General features: G+C 51.5%; 11 protein-coding genes across 11 annotated transcripts; 7 read left to right on the forward strand and 4 right to left on the reverse strand.

Annotated features, from left to right (window-relative positions):
- Positions 1-138: 138 nt before the first annotated feature.
- pex1 (AAA family ATPase peroxin 1) lies at positions 139-3,945 on the forward strand (the record flags this gene model as incomplete). The annotated part of the gene is made up of 4 exons (XM_026771277.1): positions 139-249; positions 312-551; positions 600-678; positions 731-3,945. 4 exons carry the CDS (start codon positions 139-141, stop codon positions 3,943-3,945), a joined length of 3,645 nt encoding a protein of 1,214 aa, XP_026627432.1.
- A 179-nt stretch (positions 3,946-4,124) lies between these two features.
- BDQ94DRAFT_169361 (uncharacterized protein) lies at positions 4,125-5,990 on the reverse strand (the record flags this gene model as incomplete). The annotated part of the gene is made up of 3 exons (XM_026771278.1): positions 4,125-5,279; positions 5,333-5,445; positions 5,504-5,990. The coding sequence occupies 3 exons, from the start codon at positions 5,988-5,990 to the stop codon at positions 4,125-4,127; spliced, it is 1,755 nt and encodes a 584-aa protein (XP_026627433.1).
- A 1,939-nt stretch (positions 5,991-7,929) lies between these two features.
- Positions 7,930-8,242, forward strand: BDQ94DRAFT_141433 (uncharacterized protein). The gene has a single exon (XM_026765828.1). It carries the CDS (start codon positions 8,068-8,070, stop codon positions 8,221-8,223), a length of 156 nt encoding a protein of 51 aa, XP_026627434.1. The 5' UTR covers positions 7,930-8,067; the 3' UTR covers positions 8,224-8,242.
- Positions 8,243-10,173: 1,931 nt separating this feature from the next.
- BDQ94DRAFT_177874 (uncharacterized protein) lies at positions 10,174-11,477 on the forward strand (the record flags this gene model as incomplete). Its single annotated transcript, XM_026773016.1, has 4 exons — positions 10,174-10,332; positions 10,389-10,761; positions 10,824-10,941; positions 11,003-11,477. The coding sequence occupies 4 exons, from the start codon at positions 10,174-10,176 to the stop codon at positions 11,421-11,423; spliced, it is 1,071 nt and encodes a 356-aa protein (XP_026627435.1). The 3' UTR covers positions 11,424-11,477.
- Positions 11,478-11,900: 423 nt separating this feature from the next.
- On the forward strand, positions 11,901-14,022 carry BDQ94DRAFT_141434 (acyl--CoA ligase). Its single transcript, XM_026765829.1, has 3 exons — positions 11,901-12,143; positions 12,257-12,892; positions 12,957-14,022. Exons 1-3 carry the CDS (start codon positions 12,044-12,046, stop codon positions 13,922-13,924), a joined length of 1,704 nt encoding a protein of 567 aa, XP_026627436.1. The 5' UTR covers positions 11,901-12,043; the 3' UTR covers positions 13,925-14,022.
- Positions 14,023-14,070: 48 nt separating this feature from the next.
- Positions 14,071-15,418, reverse strand: BDQ94DRAFT_141436 (uncharacterized protein). Its single transcript, XM_026765830.1, has 2 exons — positions 14,957-15,418; positions 14,071-14,727 (listed from the first exon to the last, which is right to left on the reverse strand). Exons 1-2 carry the CDS (start codon positions 15,204-15,206, stop codon positions 14,153-14,155), a joined length of 825 nt encoding a protein of 274 aa, XP_026627437.1. The 5' UTR covers positions 15,207-15,418; the 3' UTR covers positions 14,071-14,152.
- Position 15,419: 1 nt separating this feature from the next.
- Positions 15,420-16,071, forward strand: BDQ94DRAFT_141438 (uncharacterized protein). The gene has a single exon (XM_026765831.1). It carries the CDS (start codon positions 15,446-15,448, stop codon positions 15,785-15,787), a length of 342 nt encoding a protein of 113 aa, XP_026627438.1. The 5' UTR covers positions 15,420-15,445; the 3' UTR covers positions 15,788-16,071.
- On the forward strand, positions 16,030-16,570 carry BDQ94DRAFT_141439 (uncharacterized protein). Its single transcript, XM_026765832.1, has one exon. It carries the CDS (start codon positions 16,192-16,194, stop codon positions 16,348-16,350), a length of 159 nt encoding a protein of 52 aa, XP_026627439.1. The 5' UTR covers positions 16,030-16,191; the 3' UTR covers positions 16,351-16,570.
- Positions 16,571-18,457: 1,887 nt separating this feature from the next.
- Positions 18,458-19,050, reverse strand: BDQ94DRAFT_141441 (uncharacterized protein). The gene has a single exon (XM_026765833.1). It carries the CDS (start codon positions 19,036-19,038, stop codon positions 18,868-18,870), a length of 171 nt encoding a protein of 56 aa, XP_026627440.1. The 5' UTR covers positions 19,039-19,050; the 3' UTR covers positions 18,458-18,867.
- A 5-nt stretch (positions 19,051-19,055) lies between these two features.
- On the reverse strand, positions 19,056-19,398 carry BDQ94DRAFT_141442 (uncharacterized protein; the record flags this gene model as incomplete). Its single annotated transcript, XM_026765834.1, has 1 exon — positions 19,056-19,398. A coding segment is annotated over exon 1 (233 nt), but the record flags the coding sequence as incomplete, so codon positions are not given.
- A 914-nt stretch (positions 19,399-20,312) lies between these two features.
- On the forward strand, positions 20,313-24,125 carry BDQ94DRAFT_141443 (uncharacterized protein). The gene has a single exon (XM_026765835.1). It carries the CDS (start codon positions 20,378-20,380, stop codon positions 23,702-23,704), a length of 3,327 nt encoding a protein of 1,108 aa, XP_026627442.1. The 5' UTR covers positions 20,313-20,377; the 3' UTR covers positions 23,705-24,125.
- The last annotated feature ends 800 nt before the right edge of the window (positions 24,126-24,925 follow it).

The raw sequence follows: 24,925 nt of genomic DNA on the forward strand, positions 1-24,925 counted from the left end.
AGTCAATGCGAGTCTAATGAGTCCGGGGAGATGCTGAGGCCTGGTCTTCTCTCATTCTCCCCAAGATCTCCCGATTTCCGACTCCAATCCTTTTGCTGTGTTCGCTGACCGCACAAGCTTGCGAACCTGCGCCTGAGAATGGCGCCCCGAAAGCCCTCCACCACCGCGGAAGTTTCCCTGGTACCTTTGAAGAACTGTCTTGTAAACCTGCCACCGTCGCTGGTCGCACTGCTGGTCAATGCCAATACTGTAAGCTAGTCATCCCACTTGGACAGAGCACGGTCGTCTGGCTCCAGCTGACATAGATTTAGGCCGCACAAAATGTAATTGTCGAACTACAATATCGCCAAACTACGGGAAAGGCCAATGGCAACCCCGCGCAGCGGTCATGCTATCTGGGATGGACTGGAATGCCGAGTAAGCGGAAGCTGGCTCCCGTCGTGGGAAGAGATGGTATCAGCAGTGCGTCTGCCGCCAGGGAGCAGGATATCTCTACTGTAGAGCTGGACACAACGTTTGGGAGACTCTTGGGTCTTGCTGATGGCCAAAGGGTAAGTGTGTCGGTCGCGACGGGGACCCTCAAATGCTAATGCGCCTAGGTCGGGATATACATCCATCTTGATCCACCCGTTGCGCATACCATTAATATTGAACCACTGACTCCGGAAGATTGGGAGAGTATGTTTCGGGTCCCCTTCTATAAGTTACCGGCTTGGCTGATTACCTGCAGTTATTGAGCTTCACGCGACCTTCCTCGAGCTTAACCTTTTGTCGCAAATTCGAGCTCTCCCCAACCCCACATACACGACGCCCCAACCTGATCACATGCACCCTCTTGCATTGCATCTATCTCCAACCTCCACGGCCAACATTGTCATCACATCTTTGACCCCTGCTCCCCCGAATACCTCACCTTTCGCGAAGATAGCGCCAGATGCGGAAGTCATTGTTGCTCCGAAGACTCGTCCGAAGGCCAACAGAGGCACCCGGGGAGATAGCCGGAGCGTCACTGGAAGCAGCAGGAGAAGTGTTGGGGGGCGGAGTAGTGGAAGCACCGTCCGGCCAAAGGGCAGTCGATCTGACTCGACGAGCAGGGGCTCCCTCTTCTTTCGGGGAATTGACCGCCAATTGTCGGAGCAGTACTTTGATGAAGAGGCAGAGGAAGACAACAATGATGGATTCCGTGTTTGGCTTGATCCGGACATGCTTGCCACAAACGAGCTTCGGGGCGCAGGATGGGCTTGCATTTCGGTTGTCCAGCCTGCTGGCCTGAAAGCGCCACCCGACCCGCAGCAACAGGTGGAGCAAACGGAACAAAAGGGTAGCGATGCTGGGGCACCAGCAGCCAAGCTGGTTGCGAGGTTGATTCCGTGGACTGATGCACCAGATACTCAGCATGTTGCAGTATCCACATTATTGTCTACTGCTCTCGGTGTTGAGGGTATAGTGGGTGGTATCGTTCGGGTCGAGGCGGCCCCTCCGCCGCTACAGCGGTCCACGGTGAAAGCCCTCAAGGTGTATCCCTTCATGGCTGATACGACAAAGAAGAAAGATGGGTTGAAATTCGGATCCGATACCGCAGCTGCGAGGGATGCATTGGCAGAGCGTATCAAGATGATTTATGGGAGTACTGGATCAGATAAGGGGCTACTAGCAGGACCCTTGACCGATGGGATGGTTTTGCCTAATACAGACTACCAGGCAGCAGGACCCAGTTTCGACGGTGCTATTCTCCGATTCGACCCTCCGCTGAAGACCGGTTCCGAGACGGCAAAGCCAGCAACAAACTGGCTCCTGGGTTCAGATGCTAAGCTGTCGCTGGAAGTGCAGGCTGAGATTCCCCGTCCAGCAGAAACAAGCTCCTCCGCCCATCCGTCGGAGGACGCAATACCACCTACTGTGCCTGAGATGGTTGGAATCGACCGTATTATCTCTCAGTCTATTGATAACCTGACCAAATCATCCTCTCTTTTGCTCACGGGTGGTCTGGGATCTGGAAAGACGGCTTTGAGCCACCTACTAGCCCACCGTGTGCGAAAGGACTACTTGTTTAACGTGAAATATTTCTCTTGTCGGAAATTAGTTACCGATGAGACCCGGATCTCAAACATCAAAGAAACGCTGAACCGCCTTTTCATGTCCGCTTCGTGGTGCGCACGTCTTGGCGGACAGTCGCTGGTAATTCTAGATGATCTCGACAAGCTGTGTCCTGTCGAAACGGAGCTTCAAGTGGGAGGGGACAATGGTCGCAGCCGCCAGAACAGTGAAGTGATCTGCTCGATGGTGCGGGAGTATTGCACCATGAACTCCTCGGTGGTTCTGCTGGCCACTGCGCAATCGAAAGAGTCCTTGAACAATGTTATCATCGGAGGTCACGTCGTCCGAGAGATCATCCATTTGAGGGCTCCGGACAAGGAAGGTCGCCGCAAGGTACTGGAGCAACTTACCAGCCAGGACAGAGGTGTCCCACCTGCATTTAACGGACATGCACGAAACTCCAGCTCCTCTACGCAAGACTCATGGCTGAACCCTTCCAATCCAGGAAGTCGCCCCAGCTCAGCCGGCGCAGACGGGTTTGTGCTTGGTAGGGACGTGGATTTCCTAGAACTTGCTGGCAAGACAGACGGGTATATGCCCGGAGATATGGTCCTTCTCGTGTCCCGCGCACGAAATGAGGCTCTTATTCGCTCTGTTCAAGATATCTCGGCCTCTTCGAGAGCCATTACGCTTGGGGCGGATGATTTTGAGAACGCTATTAAAGGCTTCACTCCTGCGTCTCTTAGAAACGTCACGCTTACCTCGTCTACTACGACCTTTGCTGGCATCGGTGGGTTGACTGAGACCCGTAAAATGCTCCTCGAGACGCTGCAGTATCCCACCAAGTACGCACCTATTTTTGCACAATGTCCTCTACGTCTGCGCTCAGGTCTGCTGCTGTACGGATACCCTGGATGTGGAAAGACCTTGCTCGCCAGTGCGGTAGCAGGAGAGTGTGGCCTAAACTTCATCTCTGTCAAGGGTCCTGAGATCTTGAACAAGTATATTGGTGCGAGTGAAAAGAGTGTGCGGGATCTCTTCGAACGGGCGCAGGCTGCTCGGCCTTGTATTCTCTTCTTCGATGAGTTTGACAGTATCGCACCTAAGCGTGGGCACGACTCTACAGGTGTCACCGATCGCGTTGTCAACCAGCTTCTGACACAAATGGATGGTGCCGAAGGTCTCTCTGGAGTGTACGTCCTTGCGGCTACATCCCGACCAGATCTCATCGATCCCGCACTGCTACGACCAGGACGTCTCGACAAGTCTTTGATCTGTGACATGCCCAATCATGCCGATCGACTCGACATTATCCGAGCAGTGAGTGAGAAGCTCGCAATGAACGAGGAAGTTGCTGCCCGTCTGGATGAAGTAGCCGCCCGCACAGAAGGCTTCTCCGGAGCTGATTTGCAGGCTGTCGTATACAACGCGCACCTTGAGGCAGTCCACGATGCCCTCGGCGACCACTCCGTGAACGACAAGTCCACGGCTAAGAATGGCACGAAGTCGTCATCAACCGCTACCAGCACCAAGTCATTTATTCAATTCCTCTACTCGGCTTCCGAACAGGAGGCCGGGAAAGTATCGATGCCTTCTCCAGCCGTTGTTGCGTCCAAGCTCGATGCAATCAAGAGTGCACGACGACGCCAGCGACAGTCCGAGCAAGGCACCGCAAACAACACGCAGACCGCAGCACCCAACGGAACTGCCCAGGAGGAACCGCGCGAGGAGATCATCGTGCGCTGGGAGCATATGGAACGTTCTCTGAACACAACGCGTAGCTCCCTCAGCCCCACCGAAAGACGCCGCTTGGAAGGCATCTACCGGGAATTCATCTTCGGACGGAACGGCGAGATGCCCACCGGCGAAGGTAGCCAAGAGATAGGAGGACGGACGAGCTTGATGTGAACCATGTATATTAATACCACATGCATATACTATTCCATATTCCATTAAATTACTCCACTAGCATGCTGTCGCTTACATTGCTTAGATCTGGAATGGTAGAGAACCAACCGTATGTCTTATTCTATTACTTAAGGAGGCTCTGCGTCTTGGCTTCTTTAGCTTTGACCTTGGACACACCATTATATCCATGATTTAAGAGAGGAAAGAGAAACCAAGGAACTTCGCCTGTGAGGCCCCTTAGCCAGAACTTCCTCTAGGCTCTTTCTTTCCAGGCCTGGCAGTCCCTTTTCGCGCCGGGCCTCGACTTCCTGCCAAAACACAACAATAACTCGGCGAACCCAGTCCTGGTAGCTCTGTCGATTCGACGAGACTCCATCACTAGACACAGTATCCTCTTGATCATTCCGTTCTATTTCGCACGGCCAACAAAGACAAGCATCATACTCCCCCTTGAATCTTTCCCAGTACGCCTTCTGTGTAGCCTCAAACGAACCAGTCAGGTTCTCATGGACTACTTTATCATTATGGTCCATAAACTTCCCTACGTGTCGGATACAGAAGCGGCGGTACGGCCCTGGGGACAGCTGGTGCGTGTGCCAGAACAGATCCACGTCGGATGTTGGGGTAACAGATAAATTATTTGACGGGTGAGCTAGTTCCAAGAAGTTGCGATATTTTTGCTGTGCTCGCGGCAGAGTACCGACGAGTTCCGATGGACTGGTTGTTGACCGAACACAGAGGGCTGGTGAACGCAGCCAGCATTGCTTGTGCATCTCGTCGACGAAGCGCATCCCGCGCAACACCGAGGAGTAATGGGCTGATGATGCCTTTGTCACGGGGGATGTTGGTATGTAGAGCGATAACATTGTCTCTACTGCCCATTGTGGTGTGTTGCTTTCGTAACTTGCGGTGTGGATAGCGTGGAGGAAGGTTTCGCGTTTGGTGTTGGATTCTAGGATATGTATTGGTAACGCTCTTGCTAGGGGATATAATGCTTGAGCGAGATCGGGGTTCGAATATGTTCCTCGAAGTTGCGACTCTCTGGTTTGGCGCAGGTGAAGTAGATCGCTGCGAAGGGCGTCCACGGACGGTGCGTAGCCGCAGTCGCATTCAAGCTCGAAACCCTGATTGATGTCTTCGGTCTGGGCGGTAGGTATGATTGGTAAGTTCTTGGTAGCATGGCAATATGGACAGTTTAGATCGTAGACTAGCGGATGCGTTTCGTTACAAAGCTCTTCAAGTAGATCGGCTGATTGTCCGGAAGTTTTTTCGAAGAACTCTCTGGCAGCTGGAGGTATACAGTATCTGGTTGTCTTGATGTCGATTGCATCAACCTGTAATCTTTAGCCAAATGGGTTTCGGGCAGATTTTATATTCTTTTACTTACCAGTGCCTGCCAGGGGAAAAGGATGCGGCGCATGTGAGGTACGTCCAGCCGAGAACAGTCGTCTGCGTACATAACAGGCTGTAGCATATACGCATGCCAGATTATCATCACATCTAGAGCACGTATCAGTAAGGCCTGTGTAAAGTTTATACTTATAAGGGGCATAGCTACCTATAGGCGGTAATAGATCGGCTGGTAGCTCCAAGAAGCCTTCCTCGGGAATTGTCCTTGATAGTTTCTGGTGGACTGCGTGCCACCACGTGTAGAATCGAGGGACTGAAAGCTCCATAAGGCCAGCTAGCAACGGACTGGAAACGCTCGTATTGCCTGACTGCGGGCTTACGCTGCCCGCCGAGAGCAATGCAAGCAATTTTGTGGCAGTCTCGCCACTAGTTGCCTTTTCCTTCCACGCCCACATGGCTTCCATTAGCAACAGATGAGCAGCTGCTTGAGCTATGGAGGGGACAGAATCTTCTGCCACATGAGACAATTCGGTTGGGCTCATGATGGACGTGTCAGGAGCGGAAGCCTCTTTGTCCTGCGCGTCCGCTTCATCGAAGACTGGACGTTGCGCGGTTGCCAACGGCGCATCTGAAATGGTTTTGCCGGGTGCATGAACGCCGGACAAGAATGCCGACACAATGGAGAGCACCGCCATTCTGCAATGCTTCTATTTGTAATGATGGGTTGAAAATCAGAAGCAATCGCCCCTATCGGTGTCGAGATGTGACAGTCTATATAGTATGCTTCGGGGACATATGGAATTGAATCTGGCCATGTCTTTCTAAGCTCATGAGGTCCATTGGAGCTACGTCTGAGCAGGATCTATTTGTTAACTGAACCGCGTCACGACTGACCGAAAACGGGGGATGTAAAATGTATAGTTGGTCCCATCGATAAGTAGAGGAGACTTGATAGGGCCGGTTCTGTCGAGTTCCAAGGCACCGAGTCAAGCCCCGATAAGGACATATAGACGTTGTTAGTTAGCTATGTCCGTTGTATATGACTTGGTACCACCGGTTGCAGTCGCAATGATTCATCACTATACCTGAATCTCTCTCGGATATCCCCGATGAACCCCGTCCGGATGCAGACTTTCAGTCCCAACAATCTGGTGACCCTCAGGTATAAAATTGTGCTAGAGTGCTTGTGGTTGCAGCTGGTCGTAAAAGTCAGGCCTTCCACTCGAATAATTCGGGATATAAGATCCATCACTTCAGATTTTACTGTCAACATTATGCCGTTCTTCAAGAAGAATCCAGTCCCTCCCCAGCCTATGGACGGCAATTGGGGGACGTGCGACAAGAAAAACAACGCACAGTAAGTTGTAGACTCTGCACTGGTCCGACGGTAAAGGGAGATAAATCCAAGTCGCTAACATAATCAGCAGCCAATCCCAAGCTTATTGCTGCGATGCCAGTCAGTCCCAAGCTTATTGCTGCGATGCTAGCCCTTCATCTCAGGCCTACTGTTGCGATGCCAGTCCATCTCAAGCCCAGTGCAATGAGAAATAAGTGGATCGATTGGCGCTGGGGTTCTGGGGTTCATTACCCTGTTAATACATCATCACTGTATGCTCTCCGCAGGTAACGAATGTGTAATCTAGCAGACCAAATCTTTAATGATAACATCCATGGTACGGGGCACAATTTACCGATAGTTGACTGTTCTTTTATGAGCCTTGTATATGCTTAGTGATAACCGGGGTGTCTCTCATCTCAATTCCGAACCCAAGATGCTCGGGTAGCTCTTCGATTTCATGATGTAACAACCTTTCTTAGATGAACCAGTTGATAACTATCCGTCGTCAAATCAAAGTGCCGGTGTAGGGTTGCATTATTAGTAGTACGTAGTGGGGAGTACCAGAACAATCGCTACCGCATCTGTATAGATCGCTTACCAAATACATCCATAGTCTGGTCCGAGTGAATTTTATTGTTGCGCAGAGATAGTTCTAGCCACACTCCCATTATATAGAGTTCATCAATATGACAGTTCAGTCACATCCGACACCTTGCTTTTTGTTACAGACTGTTGTTCTAGCATATACAATTCCATTGTAATGGTAGTCTAGAACAGAACCTTTCATACTCTGGGATAGTGCCGATGCAAACTATAGTAGTAAGTATACCCTGCGTCTAATAGAGTCCATCTCGTAGAATCCAGTGATCCGCGGACTAAGAAATACTACATACAGTATTCATACGACGTTACATGCATGTCGATCTGGTCAAGTCAAAATGAAAACTATCTACCGCGCTTCAAGCATCATACTTGGGCAGAAACTCCGCGCGGCTCCGCGGAAGCTGTAACATTACGCGACAAGAGTCGCTTTTCATCCCGCTACTACCCATCCATTCATCGCAAAATGAATACCTCTGATCGCTACAACCTACCTGACATAATGGATTGGTTCAGTGTGCAAACAAGCTAGAGTCAGTGTAAATGAGTGTCTGCCTCTATACTCCTTCACGACTACAAAGTACTTACTACCTCTGCCAATTTGATGTTCCCCCCTTCCCGCCCCTCGCTTACTCAACCAATCAGAACCTTCCATTTACTAACATCTTTCCTATATAATTCAAAGTAAAGTAGTAACTGGTGCCTTCGGGCATTTGGTCAATTTGAAACGATACAGAGAAGATTAGCATGGCCCCTGCACTAAGGATGACACGCTCAATCAAAGAGAAGCTACCAGTTTTTTTTGCAACTTTTACAGACTTCATTTGAGAGGTATGTTGTTTTTGAGGCCAGTCTGGTGTGGTTTGTGGAGGATGGGGGTTCGAATCGCGGCTGGGATGGTCTTTTTTCTTTTCCTTTCTTATTGGTTATGGGGGCAGTTGGCTAGCAGCACTACGGGTGATATTAGGGGTCACCCGGAATTTGAATAATGTTTAAGGCCATTAGAAGGGGGTTTGCTCAATTATTACCGTATAATGGGGGTTGTGATATACGCACGTATAATGAGGGGTGACTTCATTCAAGGGGCTCGATGGAAATTTCCCTTCAGATGCATAAAGTTGGTCTAAGGGATGCGCGGTCAGAAAGAAGGGATACAATAAGCCATACTCCTTATTTCAACTTCAGGATCGTAGTAATGACCGACAGGAACGTCCCATTAAGATTCCAGGGCTATCACTCTTGGGGGTGTGGCTTCCTAGTATCCGCTATAAATTGCCATGGCCCAGGTTCCTGCATTTTGTAGCACGGACTAAAGAATCCTTTGGTGTTTTACGTACACAGTCAGGGCTTAACTAGTGACGGGCTTTATACCGAGGTGGGCAGTGCCACCGTGGGGCCTGGACGGCAAATTTAATTGTCGTACGTAGGCATGCGCGGGGTAGTTAATCAAAAAGTTCAAAGTAGATGATAGACTATGGCTTTCGACTTGCATTTTGGTGGTTATGTTCGAAATGTATGGTCCGGTATATCCGCCCAGGATCCTGACCCTTTTCATCGTCGAGTCGAATTGGTAGGATGATTATATTTTGTACGTGCTTCTGAATCCTCGCTGGCGATGTAGAGGAGGAGTATTCTCGCGCTGGTGGAGATTCTTATTCAAAGGGTCCACCATATATGCCCATACCATAATGTTCGGTGTGACAAACCCTTTGCTACTTTGGTACTATTCAGGACGACGGACGCGCCGACCCGGGTTTCAGGAACGGCTTGGATCAAAACGACTCAATGCCACACTCGTCGGGGTCTACTCCTTATCGGGTAATTCTCGTTGGGTCGGAAGAGCGAAGATCTCCGTTCTGGGTCAATATAGGTTAACGCACGTCAATCAGAGAGGCTTGGCTGATTGTGAAGGAAGGCAATCGCCGAGCTCTGTATTGGAAATTGTGTCCGAACCGCGGATACCAGCCTGTTGCATGGAATAAGCATATATGTTGCATCAATCAATGGTCGTCAATAATCATGTCTATAAGGATAGCATCAGGTTAGACTGCGGGGTTAGAATGGCAATGTCTTGTAAAGTTGTAGGATGAAGGGTTGTTGCCATGCGATGCTCGGTCTTGTTGGCCTGAATGATCGACATGAGGACGGATAGCGACACTTGTTTTCACATTAGTTTCATTGCTTTTGGTCATCGCAGGCTCAGCGCCGTTTCTGGATATATCCACTTGGAATGACCGGCTGTAAACTAACAAACACCCTTGCGAACCAGCCAGGGGCAATTAGAACCTTATATCGGAGCATACGGAATCCATTGCTGTATATATAGCCTCGCTCAGTACTAGGCAGCGAAATTAGCTTGAGAAAAACAACCCCAAACTTTGGAATCTCCTTATTGACAACACTTACAGTTGGACTTGTTTGGGTCCTGAAAATACCCGAGAGTCATCCAAAATTAGACCCTCAATACCAGCGAGGGACTGAATAAGGTGAACGGCTAAACCGACACCTTCGGTGGAAAGAACCCACTGTAGACTAGATGATGGACATGCTCGGTTTCCCGAATGGTGCAGGTGGAGAACGGCGGACATCCCTCGATGGCCGAAACGCGCGTTGAAGGATGCTGAAGAACGGCCCATATTGATTAGAGCCAGCACTAATCAGATAAGGCTCCGTTGATGGGGATCAAATGGTAGGGTAGAAGACGGCACGGTGGAAAATGTCATTACCATTCATCATGCTTATTTATAATGAGGGATAAACAGCCTGGGTAACTGCTGTTTCTCGTAGCAGCTGGCCTGCTTTCCAATCGTCTTGTTCCATTGGGGTTGAGCTTCACTCATCCCCTGCCCTTCACCTTCTCTAGCCTTTTCTGACTTTTCTCTACCCTGTAATTCGTCTTTCGGCCACTTCAGCAGGTATTCTATCGCAATACCCTGCGGATGTCATTCCAGTCAATATCATATAATGCAGGCCCCGGTATTCTGGCGCTCAACTGGACGGCGGCGGCCATCGCCATCCTGGTTATGATCCTGCGGGTAATTGCCAAACTTCGTATTCGACACTATGCAGTGAATGACACGGCTATGTTATGTGCGCTGGTCGGTTCACACCAAGCCGGGCGGATGTCATACTCATGCTGATTACTGCATATCAGGTCCTTGCTTTGGCGGCATCCGTCATGATTACCTTGGCTATTGCTCATGGCTACGGACGACACTCTCAGTACCTGAGTAAGGCAAACCAGGTGCTGGCCTTGAAGTATTACACAGCTTTCCAGTGTCTATCGATCGTCGCCACTGGCGCTGGCAGAGCTGCCTTCACTTTATATTTGTTGAATATTTTACGTCAAGAAAGATATCTGGGATGGATTCTGTGGCTCATCTTTGCGCTGCAGATCATCATCAACATTGTCTCGGTGGCTACCATTCTTGCTCAGTGTCAGGATATTAACTCTCTTTGGGATGCGCATGTGGGCACGGCATGCTGGAATCCAAATGTCGAGCGTATCTACGGCTATGTACAGTGCTGTACGTTTATTGACCTGATCCGGTGCGCTTGCCACAGGAAGACACTGACAGATATGATATAGCGATCAATACTGCATCCGACCTCTTCCTTGCCGTCTTCCCCACCTACACCTTCTGGAGCCTGAGTTTGAAACTGCGCGTCAAAATTAGTCTCGTCGTGTTGATGGGGTTTGGCCTAGTGTGTGTTTTCTCTCGATCAATGACCAGCATATTATCTCAGATCGCTAATTACAACACGCAGAGCCATGGTGGCCTCGGTCATGCGAATCGTCTATCTGCGTTCTATCGCTGAGCGTGGCGACCAAACCGCAGCAACGGTCAAACTCACTCGATGGGCGCTGGCGGAGTGTTACCTGGTCATTGTCACGGCCTCCATGCCATGCATTCGGTCCCTGATTATCGCGTCTGTCCGGAATATCTCGAGTGGCAATCGTTCGCGGGTGGTCGGATCACAATACAAGATCAGTCCGCCACTTCCCAGTCGCGCAGCATACAGCACTTGGGCAGACGCACCACCGCCGCTCAGTCGGGAATATAACCTTCGCAGTTATCCTATGGAGCTGGAACGGGTGGGAGGGCGCGCAATCACCAAACAGGTGGATATCACGGTGATCAGGAATCGCTCGAGGAGCACCAGGAACGGCGACTATCGCCGGTGTTAATGAGCCATGTAAATATTTATGTGTGGTGCTACTACCAGTGGTTATGTGTGATGGATTGTGATGAATAATATATATTAACGTTAACCCTACTAACTATATTACTGTTTGATGATACGATGTATAGGACACAGATCGTCACGAATGCCTGTCCCATTTTCGATCTTTAGGTACACTGAACCCCTGAGATTCCGGGCGTAATCAAACCCAAAGAACAGCCATGGATCCAAAAACCCAAGGCCATTGATTGCCGAATGCCGGCCAACTCCTCGGCGTGGATTGTGGAGAGACGGGCGGCGGCGATCCGTGGCGACTCTCCACCACTTCTTCTCCCCAACGAACGTTCACTAACCCAGACCCCGGCTTTGCGGGCTTATCTCTCTGCAGTGCCGAGGCCCGAGCAACTCCTCCCTGCGCTCTCTTAAACGGCGGTCTATCATTCCATTCCTCTCTCTCTGTCCTTCTTCCATCCCCTGTTGACCGGGCACATATACCATAGACCATTCTCTCCTCTTTATTATTTTTACATTTGTGATCGCCCATTTCTGTGCAACCCTGCATTAATAATCCCCCGATCTCCCTCTTCTCCTCTTCCCCAGCCGTTTTCCCCGCACGACTCCGCCATGCCTGTCTCCTCACGCTATCCTCCCGTTGACATTCCGGACCTTGACATCTGGTCTTTTCTCTTCGAACGCCAGGATAAGCCCTTTCCAGATGATAAGGGTATGTCCTTATTTCCCCCAACTGCCAGAGCACTTCCTGCGAATCAAAATAGTCTATCCATCAACTTGCGCGACCTGTTCATTTCATCCGAGACCCCCGCTGACATCACCCAGTGATCTACCAGGATGCGGACACACAGCGATCCTACACCTACCAACAAGTCAAAGATGCCGCCCTTACCTTTGGCAAGGGCCTCAAGGCCACCTTTGACTGGAAGAAGGGCGACGTACTGGCCCTCTTCACCCCGAACAGCATCGACACCCCAGCCGTGATGTGGGGTGCTATCTGGGCTGGCGGTGTCGTGTCGCCGTCCAACCCAGCCTACACAGCCGAGGAGCTGGCCTTCCAGCTCAAGAACTCCGGCGCCAAAGTGCTCGTCACGCAGGCGCCCTTCCTCCAGGTAGCCACCGCGGCAGCGAAAGAAGCCGGCATTCCAGAAGACGGAATCATCCTCATCGGCGACCAGCGCGACCCCCAAGCGCGCATCAAGCACTTCACCTCCATCCGCAACATCTCCGGCGCTACTCGCTTCCGCAAGCCCAAGGTCAACCCATCCCGCGACCTCGCCTTCCTGGTCTACTCCTCCGGCACGACCGGTGTCCCCAAGGGCGTGATGCTCTCGCACCGGAACATCGTCGCCAACATCCTCCAGCTCGCCGCCGGCGAAGCGGGCAACCTCACCTGGAACGGCGGCGTCGACGGCACAGGAGACCGCATCCTAGCCTTCCTCCCCTTCTTCCACATCTACGGTTCGCATCCCTTCCCCTCCAATATCACCCAACCCAAACCCCCACTAACCAAAGTCCAACACAGGTCTAACCTGCCTCCTCCACCAAACGATCCACAAAGGCCTGCACCTCTACGTAATGACCAAATTCGACATCGAGCAATGGTGCTCGCACGTCCAAAACTACCGCATCACATTCAGCTACGTCGTGCCCCCCGTCGTCCTCCTATTGGGCAAACATCCCATCGTCTCCAAATACGACCTCTCCAGCCTCCGCATGATGAACTCCGGCGCCGCCCCGCTCACCCAAGAACTCGTCGAATCCGTCTACGCCCGCATCAAATGCGGCATCAAGCAAGGCTACGGCCTCAGCGAGACCAGCCCCACCACTCACACTCAACCCTGGGAAGAATGGCGCTCCACCATCGGCTCCGTCGGTAAACTCCTCCCCAACATGGAAGCCAAGTACATGACCATGCCCGAGGACGCCTCCGAACCCGTCGAAGTGCCCGCCGGCGAAGTCGGCGAACTGTACATGCGCGGCCCCAACGTCTTCCAAGGGTACCACAATAACCCCGCCGCCACGGCGGAATGTCTCTCTGAGGACGGCTGGTTCCGCACTGGTGATGTCGGGTTCCAGGACCCGCAGGGGAACTTTTATATCACGGATCGCGTTAAGGAACTCATCAAGTATAAGGGGTTCCAGGTGGCGCCGGCGGAGTTGGAGGGCATTTTGGTTGATAATGAGGCTGTCGATGATGTCGCGGTTATTGGGGTCGAGAGTGAGGCCCATGGCACGGAGGTGCCGCTGGCGTATGTGGTTCGCAGTGCGAACAGTCTCAACTCGGGAGTGAGTGCTGCGCAAGAGGCGGAGAATATTGTTAAGTGGTTGGATGCGAAGGTTGCGTATCATAAGAGGTTGAGAGGAGGTGTGAGTTTCGTCAAGGAGATTCCCAAGAGCGCCAGTGGGAAGATCCTGAGACGGTTGTTGAAGAAGAAGGCTAAAGAGGAGGGCATCGGGGCTGGTGCGGCGGGGCCGAAGGCCAAGTTGTAGTTGTAGTTGTTTTTCTCTTTTATCTCAATCTTGGGTTACGAAGGTTTGGATAGATATGTTGTACATAGAATTATTTTTATGAATATTTTGGTCTTGGATACTATGTTAATTTCAACCATATGGTGAACATGAATTGTTATCAGGTGGTTTGATCGTATCAACATTCATTTTCCATATCATTATTATCATGAATATAGTTTCCTCATACGAAGTATCATAACGATAGGCTTACAACCCAAACCTGCTTACCATCCCCTCAACATCCTCTCCCTCCACCGCATCTACACCCTCCCTCGCAACCCGTTCAACAGCAACCTCCACATCCTCTTCTCCCTCCAACAAATCCAACCACCCCTCAACATCATCCCTCGCCAGCAGCGCATCCGCCACAATCGCCACATCCTCCCTCGACACATTCGCTCTTCCCTTCTTCGTCTTCCCCAGATCCACCTTCCTCGTCGCAGGCGTATCCGTCAACGTCCCCGGTCGCAGATTAATCGCCTGCAGCGGCTGCGCCGCCCCCGCAGCAACAAGCTTCTTGCGCGCCGCCGCCAACGCGGTCATGTACTCGTCCGCTTCCAGCTTGGCCTTGGCATATGCGGGGAGGACGTTGTAGAAGACGTTTTGGAGGCCCGCCCATTCGTCGTCAGACAGCCAGGTGGGTTGCTTGCGTCGGCTGCCGATCCAGGAGACGAGGAGGAATTTACGTACGCTGGGGTGTGAGAATGAGGCGCTGAGGAAGTGCTTCGCTGCTACTTCATCGATGGCGTGCGTGCGTGCGGGTCCACCTTTGCCGCCGGCTCCTGGGTTATGAGAAATGGGGTGGTTAGTTGGGTGGACGTGGTACTTTGGGAGGAGGGGGGAACCGTTGGATGGATGGAGCGTTGGATGTGATGTGTGGATTTGAGCTGGACTTGCAGGTGTGCAGGGGGGATGGTGCAGATAGATGTCTTAACAGTATTGTGGGCACTGGGGAAGGGAAGGGGGATGTTTCAATCCCAACCACGGCTTTCTGCATGTTGGCATACATACCTGCAGACCAGACTACATAGTCTGGGGAAACGCGGTCGAGGACATTTTTGGCATCGGCGTCGCTTTTGATATCGTCGAGGCTGGAGAGGAGGACGCTCAGCTTGCCTTTGGCGCCTTTGCCTAAAGCAAGGATCTCGTTCTCGTGCTCTGCGTTGCGGATGACGCTGGTGACGTTCCAGGAGCGGGCGAGGAGAAGCGGGGTCAGTTGCAGAGCCACTTTGCCGTGGCCGCCTAGGAGGAGGACTTGCATGGTTGTGATAGATGTGTCGATTTGATTGATATATTAGATAGAGCTGTATCAATTAGTGGAAATCTGACAGAGAAGATTTGAGAGCTGGTGTTTGAGCTTGAAGCTCCAGAGCTTGTCTTGTTAAGGCCCGGCTTGGTGCGGAGAACGGATTAGTAATGCCGAGAGGGGATGATGATGTTTTTGAGCTTCTAACCAAATAGCTGATTGACTGCTGTGGTCAGTGGTTACACCGCGGTCGGATGGCGTCATGTGCGCGGCCGTCTGTTTGTCTACGGCGTTCAATGCACACGCAAAGTGTCACAGCTCTGCAGGCAGCAGCTCTTCTTACTTTTTCTCCTACGATGTTTGTTGTGTTCGTGCACAATGTCTTAGGTGCTGCAAGGGTGAGTGTGGGATCGGAAACCCATTGTCCTTTGCAGCAAACATCTCCATGGCAGCCAGCCAGCCATCTGTTAGAGATGCGCCTTGCGATGCCCCTTGATAAACAATCTTGTGGTGATGGTGTGGTTGTCGATCAGACGAGCCTTGCCAGGAGCCGGATTCAAGGCTGGAGTTACTCGGCAATCAGGGCGAGGGTATAACACTAGGATGTTCCAGGATCACATCTCTCCTCAATATTGTGTAGAGTTCCAGACCATGTACTCCGTAGTAAAGGTAAATGGCACTGGGGATATGAAAGGAACTCGCATCCCTAACCCCCGCTGTTGAGGGTGAAACACCGGCCGATCGGTTGGAAGGAGAAGTCATTTCCGCGTAAAGCTTGAGCAGCGGACGATTTTGATCCCAGGACCCAGTCGATCGGAGATGGATTGGTTCTGTCCCTCTCTCTCCCTCTCTCTCTCTCTCTCCCAACGGGATAAGGACCTCGAGCCGTGGCCGATGCTCGCTCAGAATAGCGGAAAATTATTCGTTTGTGAGCTAGCTAGCTAGTAAATTAGTAAGTTAGTGGATGTCTGGAACCTAGGTTGAGTGGGATTAGTCAGAGATGCGGTTCTCTTCTTTCCCCTCTTCATTATGGATCTCGGAAATTGAATTAATTAAGGGAAGGTCGAAAGGACTGATCTGGAACCCTCGGGAGGAGTCGAGGATTCTTGGTTGGGCCTTTCTTGGTTCTGGTCCACTACCGGTTAGTATCCAGCGATAATTCAGCGCGGGAGAGATGGGGGTGCCTTGACCTTGGCAGCATCTTCTTGTCTTTCGTCTTGTTTATACTGGACTGGTAGATGACAGGCTGCAGGAGACGATGGAGACGCGGGATGGGACGAGATTAATGACTTCATGATGATGTGGCTGACCATCGTAGATGTGATTGACTCCAGTTAGTTATGATTGTTCTTATGTTATGCCGCGTATGCTAAGCCAAGTAAGATGATGATAATTTGCAGTGCACCCACCGACATCGTGCCTGTGCCATTCTTTCTTTGTCTGTGCCAGAGTTCTACCGAACGGGCGGAGATAATCCGGCCCAAGTCCCGTCTGGTCTGCCACTACTGGACGTCTCTACATATTCTACACAATAGCTACATTTGAATAACTACTTACTGTGTGCTCACGAAGCTTCCAATGTTCTTTCCTCCCACTCTACTGTGTACTATTTAGTCGGGAGTGCATAGTTTCCGTACCACTGGGCGTATTGACTAACCAAAATATGGTCTAGTCAGGGGCACTCACCAGACCCGGCACAAGCTGGCTGGCTGACTGAGTGCTAGTCTGACTGCTGGCTTGATCCTGTGACTGACTCTAATTCCCCTCGGGGTGAGGCTGCTCTCTCTCCTGGGGAAGCCCCATCCGAATATAGGCGGTACCATACCCGTAAAGAGGAGGTAAAGGCAGAGCTTTTTAGTTGGTCATCCGAATTCAAAGTAGGTTCGACCATCCAACGGCTGTCAATTTCTTTCCCGAAACCAGACCCGTGACCCTGACTCGGTCAATCTACGTTCTTTGCCTTGCTAGCAACCCCCATCTCTAAACATCCACCAAATGCTTAGGTTTACCAGGAATATCAATGGAGCCCGTGGATGACGTACTGGATCTTGAATCTCACAAACCGGTCCACCTCAAACCAAATGACTGATGAACCATGCCGCCTGGTCCGAATGAGAAACCGGTTCCCAGCGTGATTAGTCAGGACCATCAACCGTCGGAGCATGAACTCACTCGAGAGACGGTTCGGATTAAGGTGCTCCTCAGGGTTATATCCCCATCCTGCTAACTTGCCTTGCTGATGGCCCTGTTTGGCTAGCGCGTCATGCTGGACCTCTTGTTTCCCCCTCTCTCCAGGAGGGGTATGCGCTATTTTATGCATGTTCAATATTGGCACTGGTGTTCTCGACGGGGTACTCCGGACTTATCTAAATCAGAATTTGACATTGGTATGGCGCGGGAGGAGAGCTCAGATTGCGGAGCACATCGTATGCTTTGATCGCGACTAGCTGCATCGGATACATGTCCATGCAGGAGGACTGCAGGCCATGTACTCCGATTGCGTCCGTGAGTCTATCAGGACAACGCGATAACCGTCGACTAATGCCGATGATATCAAATACTCGCGTCTGAGTAGCGTGGGGACAGACACCAGCGACTAATTCTACTATTGATCCAGTAATATGATGGTGGTGACATGGTGTAGGCTACCCGACGGCAGTCGAGATGATCGTCCCGCTCGTCCAAATTTCCGGAACCCCTCTAGCGGTCTTGGGATAAAGTTCAAAGGGCATGAAACAGCATCCGATAGACAGGTCATATTTTCGCGAGGGTGAGGTGGAATAAAGTCCAGTTCAGCTGGTCGCTTCAGAATTTTTGCCTCTGGAGGTAGCGCCCCCCCCGATTGCCTGATGAAGAGGGTCCCTGAAGGCAGCAGTTGCTTCACTAGATTTCAGACACCACCAATGAAGTTTGTTTGACGGGGTGCACATCACAGCGTTAAGTGAAGGGTGCCCTGAATATACTAGCGACTTAACTACTGAATTCAGTAGTACTCGAGGTCGCGAGGACTTTTTTCGAGGCTTAGGCTTCAGCCCTCAGCCCCAGATCGGCCCACATCCCGGGAGACGCGGTCATAAACGATTGTGTAAGTGAAATGTTTCGTTGTCTTTATTTTCCCGTAAACGAGATTGAAATTCCGGTTCAAGATGAATGAGAGGGATATTAAGATTGCTGCTTGTAACACAATCCCAAAGTTAAAAAGGCATTAATAAGTAGTAAGTTATAGGGAAGGTCGGCGAGAAGTGGTTATCTAGTTGCATGAGTAAGAGAAGGAGAAACAAACAAAACCTTGGCAGGTACTCTATCTAAGAGTAAGTAACCTTTCTCAGCCAGTTCCAGGGACGACGATACGGTAATAGGAGAGGTAAGTAAGGTAAGTAAGGTACCCGACCAGGACCCAGTGACCAGAACTCCATCCGATTTGCAGTTCATTTCATGGTTGGTGGAGCCTGCAAGGGGCACTTGGGTCCTGGTCGGCGGTACCGTACGGTATGGACAAGACTCATCCATGGATTTCGTGACAGTTTAATCTGTTTCGGGTTCTGTTATGATCCAGGCACCGGAGCACAAGTGGAGTCGGTGCCTGAGGGGAAATAATATGGTCTGTCCCCGGTTCCAGCTGGTTGAAAATTCGTGGTTAAGAAAGAAGTTGCTAGCTAGTTTGCAAGCAGAATCTTCACAGATCCATTATCAAGTGCGGTGAAGAGAAGAGAAAAATAATCATGACAGCCACGCTGCACTGAAAATTCGGACTGCAGGAAGAGAGAAAAAGAAACATTGAATGAAATAGGATTGGAAAACTGGCCAGCGAATCTCGTGTCGATCCGCTTTGGGTTCCAGCGACCATCGCAGCGCTGGCCAATTGGGCCCCAATAATGCGATCCCACATAATACAAAATAATAATTATGATAATAATTAATCAATCCAGTCATTCAGAAGCAGAACCATAATCCACTTTCCACGCTTCTGTCCCCCTCCCCGTCAGCTTGTGAGGGACGGAGAGAAGTCTGAAAAGTAGTAGCCATGGAGTCCATGTCAAATCATTGGCTCTGATTAAAACAGGCAGTAGAGAAAAAAAAGTAAAATGGAATAATACTTTGGAACCCGAGATGGGGAAGATGAGAAAAATGGGAATAGACCGACCAATACAGTAAGTAAACTCCATCAAAAAAATAAAGGGTAACCAGAATGACGATCGAAAGGAATCCAGATCCCTTCTTTTTTTTCTAGTCTTCCATACCTTCCAGAGCGATCGTTGCTCTTTTTCCCTTTTTATTTTTATTTTCCATTCTACTCTCTCACGTCTTCCTCCAGCTCTCTCTTCCTCTCTTTTCTTTTCTCTCTTGCATTGCTTCTCGCGTCGCATACTTTTCCGGTCACTGTCTCTCCTTTCCCCTTCACCCCCTCATCCTCCTCCATATCACCGGAGCCACATTCGTTTTCAATCGCGCTTTTGACGCCGTCTCCTTGAACTATCGACTCCGTCAATCAATTTCTCGGGGGTCACTCTCCACCGGATATCCAACCGGCTTCAACATCAAATAGTAATCTACTTACTCCGCTTCCGCCGTCGACGGTGCAGCCACATTCCTTACCCGGCTCATGCAGACGCCCCTTCTGTCCAATCCGACCGATATTAGCATCTATCCTTAGTTCTTGAACTTGGTATCTTCATCGCTAGCGATTATTATCTCTCTCGCGCATTATCGACCTAAGACCAGCCCACCCGGCGAGCGACGCTTACTATTGGTAATTGACTAAACCTCTCCTCCGTTACACTGGCATTCCCAGGGGATGACCGGGAATTTGGAATAGCGTCCATTCCTCGAGCTATTCCACCACCACCACCACCCTCGTCCCATCCATTCGCTCGTTTCTCTCTCGTCTTAGCCCTCACCTGGTAGGTTCAAGACTCATTGAGCACCCTTCCATTGTGCAACCTCAGCGAATCTGACGGCTTGGATCTTATCCAGTATTGGCTCTCCGGTGTAACTGTCGGATCGGCTGCCGCTCCCTTACGCCGTGAATTTCGACTGTCGGCTGTCCACCCCCCCTACAATCGCCTGGACCGTCGCTCTTTACACTCCCCCGTCACACCATCATGAACCGATTCCGCAAGACAAAGAAGGAGAAGGTGAAGGAAGATGGCGACTATTCCGAAGCCAGCTCGGTCAGCCTCAGCTCCATGCTGTCGAAGAAGTCCAAGAAGGAGGAACCCGAGGAAAAACAAGACTTCGACCTTTCCAATGCATTGCCCTCGACCGACGACTTTCGCACCAGTCTCCTGATGCCCAAACTATCCGCACGATTCAGCATGTTGAGGGAGCAAGATGATCCAGAATCGATGATCGGAAAAGCCAGCGACGATAGTGTGCTCTTCCCCCGGCGCGCTTCGCGACTGAATCTCTTTGGCCACAACCCCAGCCTCCTGTCGGACATTGACGAGGTCTCCATTGACGGCAGTCGGCCGTCCATGAACCTTGGGCGCACTCATTCTCTCGCGTCGGATAGCAATAATGGATATGGTACGGACGACGACCCTTGCCAACAGGGCAGCATTATGAGCAGGGCTCGTCGAGCCGAGGGTAACAACTTGTTCGGTGGACGACAAAAGGTGTACAAGATTCCCTCCTCCAAGACGACCTCAGGAGCAAATTCGGAATCCGGACGAATGGGGGGCCGTGCGCTCTATGACCATGATCTAACCATGTCATCATTCCAACGACTGAAGTTAACTGAGCGTGAGAATGCGGCGACAGAAGACACACCGCAGGACAGTCCAACTCAGGAGTCAGAGGATGCACTATCGAGTGCTGGTTCCACGAAGCGAACAACTTTCTCCTCAACGGCATCTGGGCCCACTTCCAATGGGCGCACATCAACAGCGGCGACATCTTTCGACGAGCAATCTTTCATCGCACCTCCGTCGCAGACAAACTCGGCGGACACGCAAGCCTCCCAATCTAAGCCGCCCGTGCCGAACATGGCTCCTGAGCGTGGCTCGGTCAAAGCCCGCCGTCTGTATGGACAAGGTTTGGCACAGTCCGCTCAAAACCAGCAGACCTCCACCTTGCAACGACTGGAAAGCCTGAGCCGTCAGCGTGGAGCGGGCCCAGAATTGCCTCCCCTGAACCGTGCCTTTTCTAGAAGCGCCACAAACTTACGCGACAGGCTGCAGCCACTCACTATTGCCGAGCCGGCCGGCACTGATTCCCGGCCGACCAGCCCTCCCTCACAGCCCAGGTCGCCAGAACGGTCTGCTAGGTTGAATCCCAGGGAACCACAAACTCAAGCAAATTCTGCGTACGGTGTCCCTCCGCTGAGCCCTCCCGCCAGCGAGAATGAGGATAAAGCCCCCCTGATGGCCGCTCTGAACCCGGAAGACCATGGGAAAGCCACAGCAGCCGGCCTATTCAACAAACCCAACAGCATGTTTGACGAGAGCCAGTTTACACGACGTCAGTTGCAAATGCACCAGGGAAGAAGCACGCCGCCTTTAGGGCGACTTCCTCCCCTGCCTACCCAGGCTATTCCCCAAGAGCGCGCCGGTCGTGCTAGAGGGCTGTCTAACACGAGCTATGCGTCCAGACCTGGCTCTGCATCTTCTCACTACAGTGAGGCTCAACGGCCAGGTAGCCGATCCGCTGTCAATTCCCCTCCTACAAGAAATGACAATGGCACGTTCTTCTCGAACCCCAGTCCCAGTGATTCGGAGGATGATGGCGGTGCTTCCCGTTACGCCACTGACGAGATTCATCCTGCGCTTCGGCCGGAGACGCCCTCCAAACCATCCACTCCCACTAGTGAGCACCGGAGCCCTTTGCCTGAAGTCAGATACTCGGATCTAGGTGACCTGAAGCCTATCGCGGAAAATGACACTATTGAGAATGGACCCGGGGAGGATGATGGCCTTCCTGAGAAGCCCGATTCACCCACCTTGGGGCCGGCTGGCCTGGGCCTGAGCGGCCTCGTTCGTACTCACTTGCGATCCAACAGTGACAGATCATCCATTTACCCGCCTCCTTCTCCAGGCCTTCCTTCGAAGCCCATCGACACCGATGCCCAGGAGGAGCCGGTTCTGCAGCACCATGCGGGCGCCCAGAACAGTGCACACTGGCAGACCGAGCTTATTGCTAGACACAGACGCGAAGGTAGCACGGAGACACAGAGGGAGCGCGAAGAGTTTGCCAATGAGCTGGCGGAGAGGCGCAGGAAGGTGCAGGAAAAGCTTCGAGGATTTGCAGAGGGAGAAAGCCGGTCGGCCAGTCCTGTTTCAGGCCGCCAGACTCCGGATTTCACCCCAAGCAAACCCGGAAATGCCTTCGCCTTTCTGAAAAACAAGTCCGGGAAGCAGCACCTGAAGGGCGCAAGGGGCCTCAACCTTGCCAATGCATCCACCCCGGCTTTGGTCTCGGACGAGATGTGGCGCGAAGAAGAGGAGAGACCATCATTCAGCTTTGCGAAACATTCCAACTCTAGCTCACCACATATCGCTGGAGAAAGATCCTTCCGCTCCAAAGTCTTCGGGCGCAGTAGCCAGGAAGATTCTCGCGAGTCTAGCCGCAGCCGCGGTGCATCTCCGCACTCCAGCTTCCGTTCTCGCCGGGATCGCTCGACCTCGGATGCCTCTGGTCGTTCTAAGAGTCGCACGCGGCGAGACAGAGACGGACTGGAGACCCTGGAAGAGGTCGCTCACGGTGTCCATAGGCCGTACGCGTTTCCCGATTATGACCAACATGGTCTAGCCTCTGTCCCAGCTTCCACTCGTGCTTCCGCCGAAGTTAGCGAACCCATCACGTACGATCGGTCCGCCTCTGCCGCTTCTGGAAGATATCGCAGTGACAGTCGATCAGCGGTCTCGAGCTACCACGAACGTCCCTTTTATCCTCCAGCTCCGGCAGCTAGCACCACCTCCCTGATCGGTGCTGCTGCCCCACGGCCTTCGCCTATCGCCCCCTATTCTGCCAATGCCACGCCACCTTTGGAGGACATGTCTCAAGGCCATTCGTTGACCCCGGTGACCACCAATAGCTCTACCACTGCACCTCCCCCGCGAGCTCCGGGTCATAACGGTCTCCACAAACGACCAGTCACCAAGGCGCTGATCTCCGAACCGAGATTTGTCTCCTGCACTTCGAACGTACCAACCGTCGGCCTCCCTCCCGGCGCGAGCTTGAGCAACGGCAGAGATACTCCTCCAGTTCCGCCTATGAACCCTCGTCGCCGCCGCCAGACTACCACACAGACTATCCTTGGCGCCCTGAAGGGTGAGAGACACGAGTCGCAGTATGCGCCATCGCTCGATGCCGCCATGATGGAAGAAACCAGCAATTTCTCCGACGATGGCGAGAAGCGGCCCAGATCCCGAGCCCGGCTACGCAAAACGTCCAGCGAGGGAGGCAACCTGAACGCAAAGGCCCGACAGCAGCTTCAACACCTAATGTCTGAGGCACCGCCGGCCGTTCCTTCATATCCACCACCAAAGATTCCCATGGATGGAGGCATGTTCTAATCCTCTCATCCTCAAACCACAAACCTCATCCGATCCTTTCTATCTCACTCCTCCCTTCCTTCACTTTTATCCATTTCCTTTCCATTTTCTCTCTCCTTCCTTCCTTCACCTACCATTCTCCGGTCATGATGTATTACTCGATGTCCTAAACTAGCATTCTGCATTTTAATGTTCGATACCTCTCGTTTGGAATTCTCGCATACATCATGATATACCAACAGCGTTATGTTGAGCGGACAGGACACGGCTGTCATTGTTTCCTACTCTGTGTGTGTGTATGTTTTATTTTCCCATTCATTATCTCGTCTAGCGGAATTTCCTTGTGTTCTATATCACATCATATCATATCTCATCAAACCAATATTTAGCCTACCAATGGTAGGTAGATAATCCAAAGATTATTGAAAATGAAACTTTCCAGCTCTAGTAGTGACGACGTACTTCATCGACAACCCTACTTATCCTCCTATTCAACCCACACCGATAGATATAAAAAACCTTCGTACAATGATCTCCTAATTTCAACTCAACTCCCCAGCCACCCTACCATAAACAGCCAGTGAACCAACACGCCCATCAAGCAAAAGACCAACCCGACCAAGCAAGCCAGCAAGCAAAAACCAGGTAGCCTAGTTAATCAGTCAGTCAGCCAGCCAGGTGAGGGCAAGGTGCCTCCATTCACCCGTAATAATCGCATCGTCAGGCCAAAACGAGAGGGTTGTGCAGGGGCGAAGAACGGAGTGGGTCACGTGTTTCAATGAGCCCTGTTCTGCACGACGCCAGCGCAAACCTCACCATCATCTACGTTATAGGAATCACATGTAGAACTTGAGATGCATACATTTGTCACTCTTCCACTTCATAGCTGCTGGATTCTAGGTAGATTTCTAAAAATGCAGATGTGCCCAGATAGATTGCTAGGTCTCTAGCTATCCGCGAGAACTTCTTTCTGAAGGAAAAAAGGAAGTATGATAGGAATCTACGATGAGATGAAGACCATAGGCTCTACTTCTACTGTGCAGATCCGCACCCAGTCCCATGAATAGAAGCTATACTCTTGTGCAAGATCGTCTAGGAAACTGAACTACCCACGCGGCTGGCAGATTCTAAGGGTAAGAAAGAAAGCAAGTAACAGAGAAACCGTTTTGTTTGATCAATTTAGTAAACTATCTCTGAGGGTTTTCACAGTGAATTAGTAAGAATGTAAACGACACGTCTCTT

The sequence above is a fragment of the Aspergillus welwitschiae genome (assembly GCF_003344945.1).
Source record: "Aspergillus welwitschiae strain CBS 139.54b unplaced genomic scaffold BDQ94scaffold_12, whole genome shotgun sequence".
NCBI lineage: Eukaryota > Fungi > Ascomycota > Eurotiomycetes > Eurotiales > Aspergillaceae > Aspergillus > Aspergillus welwitschiae.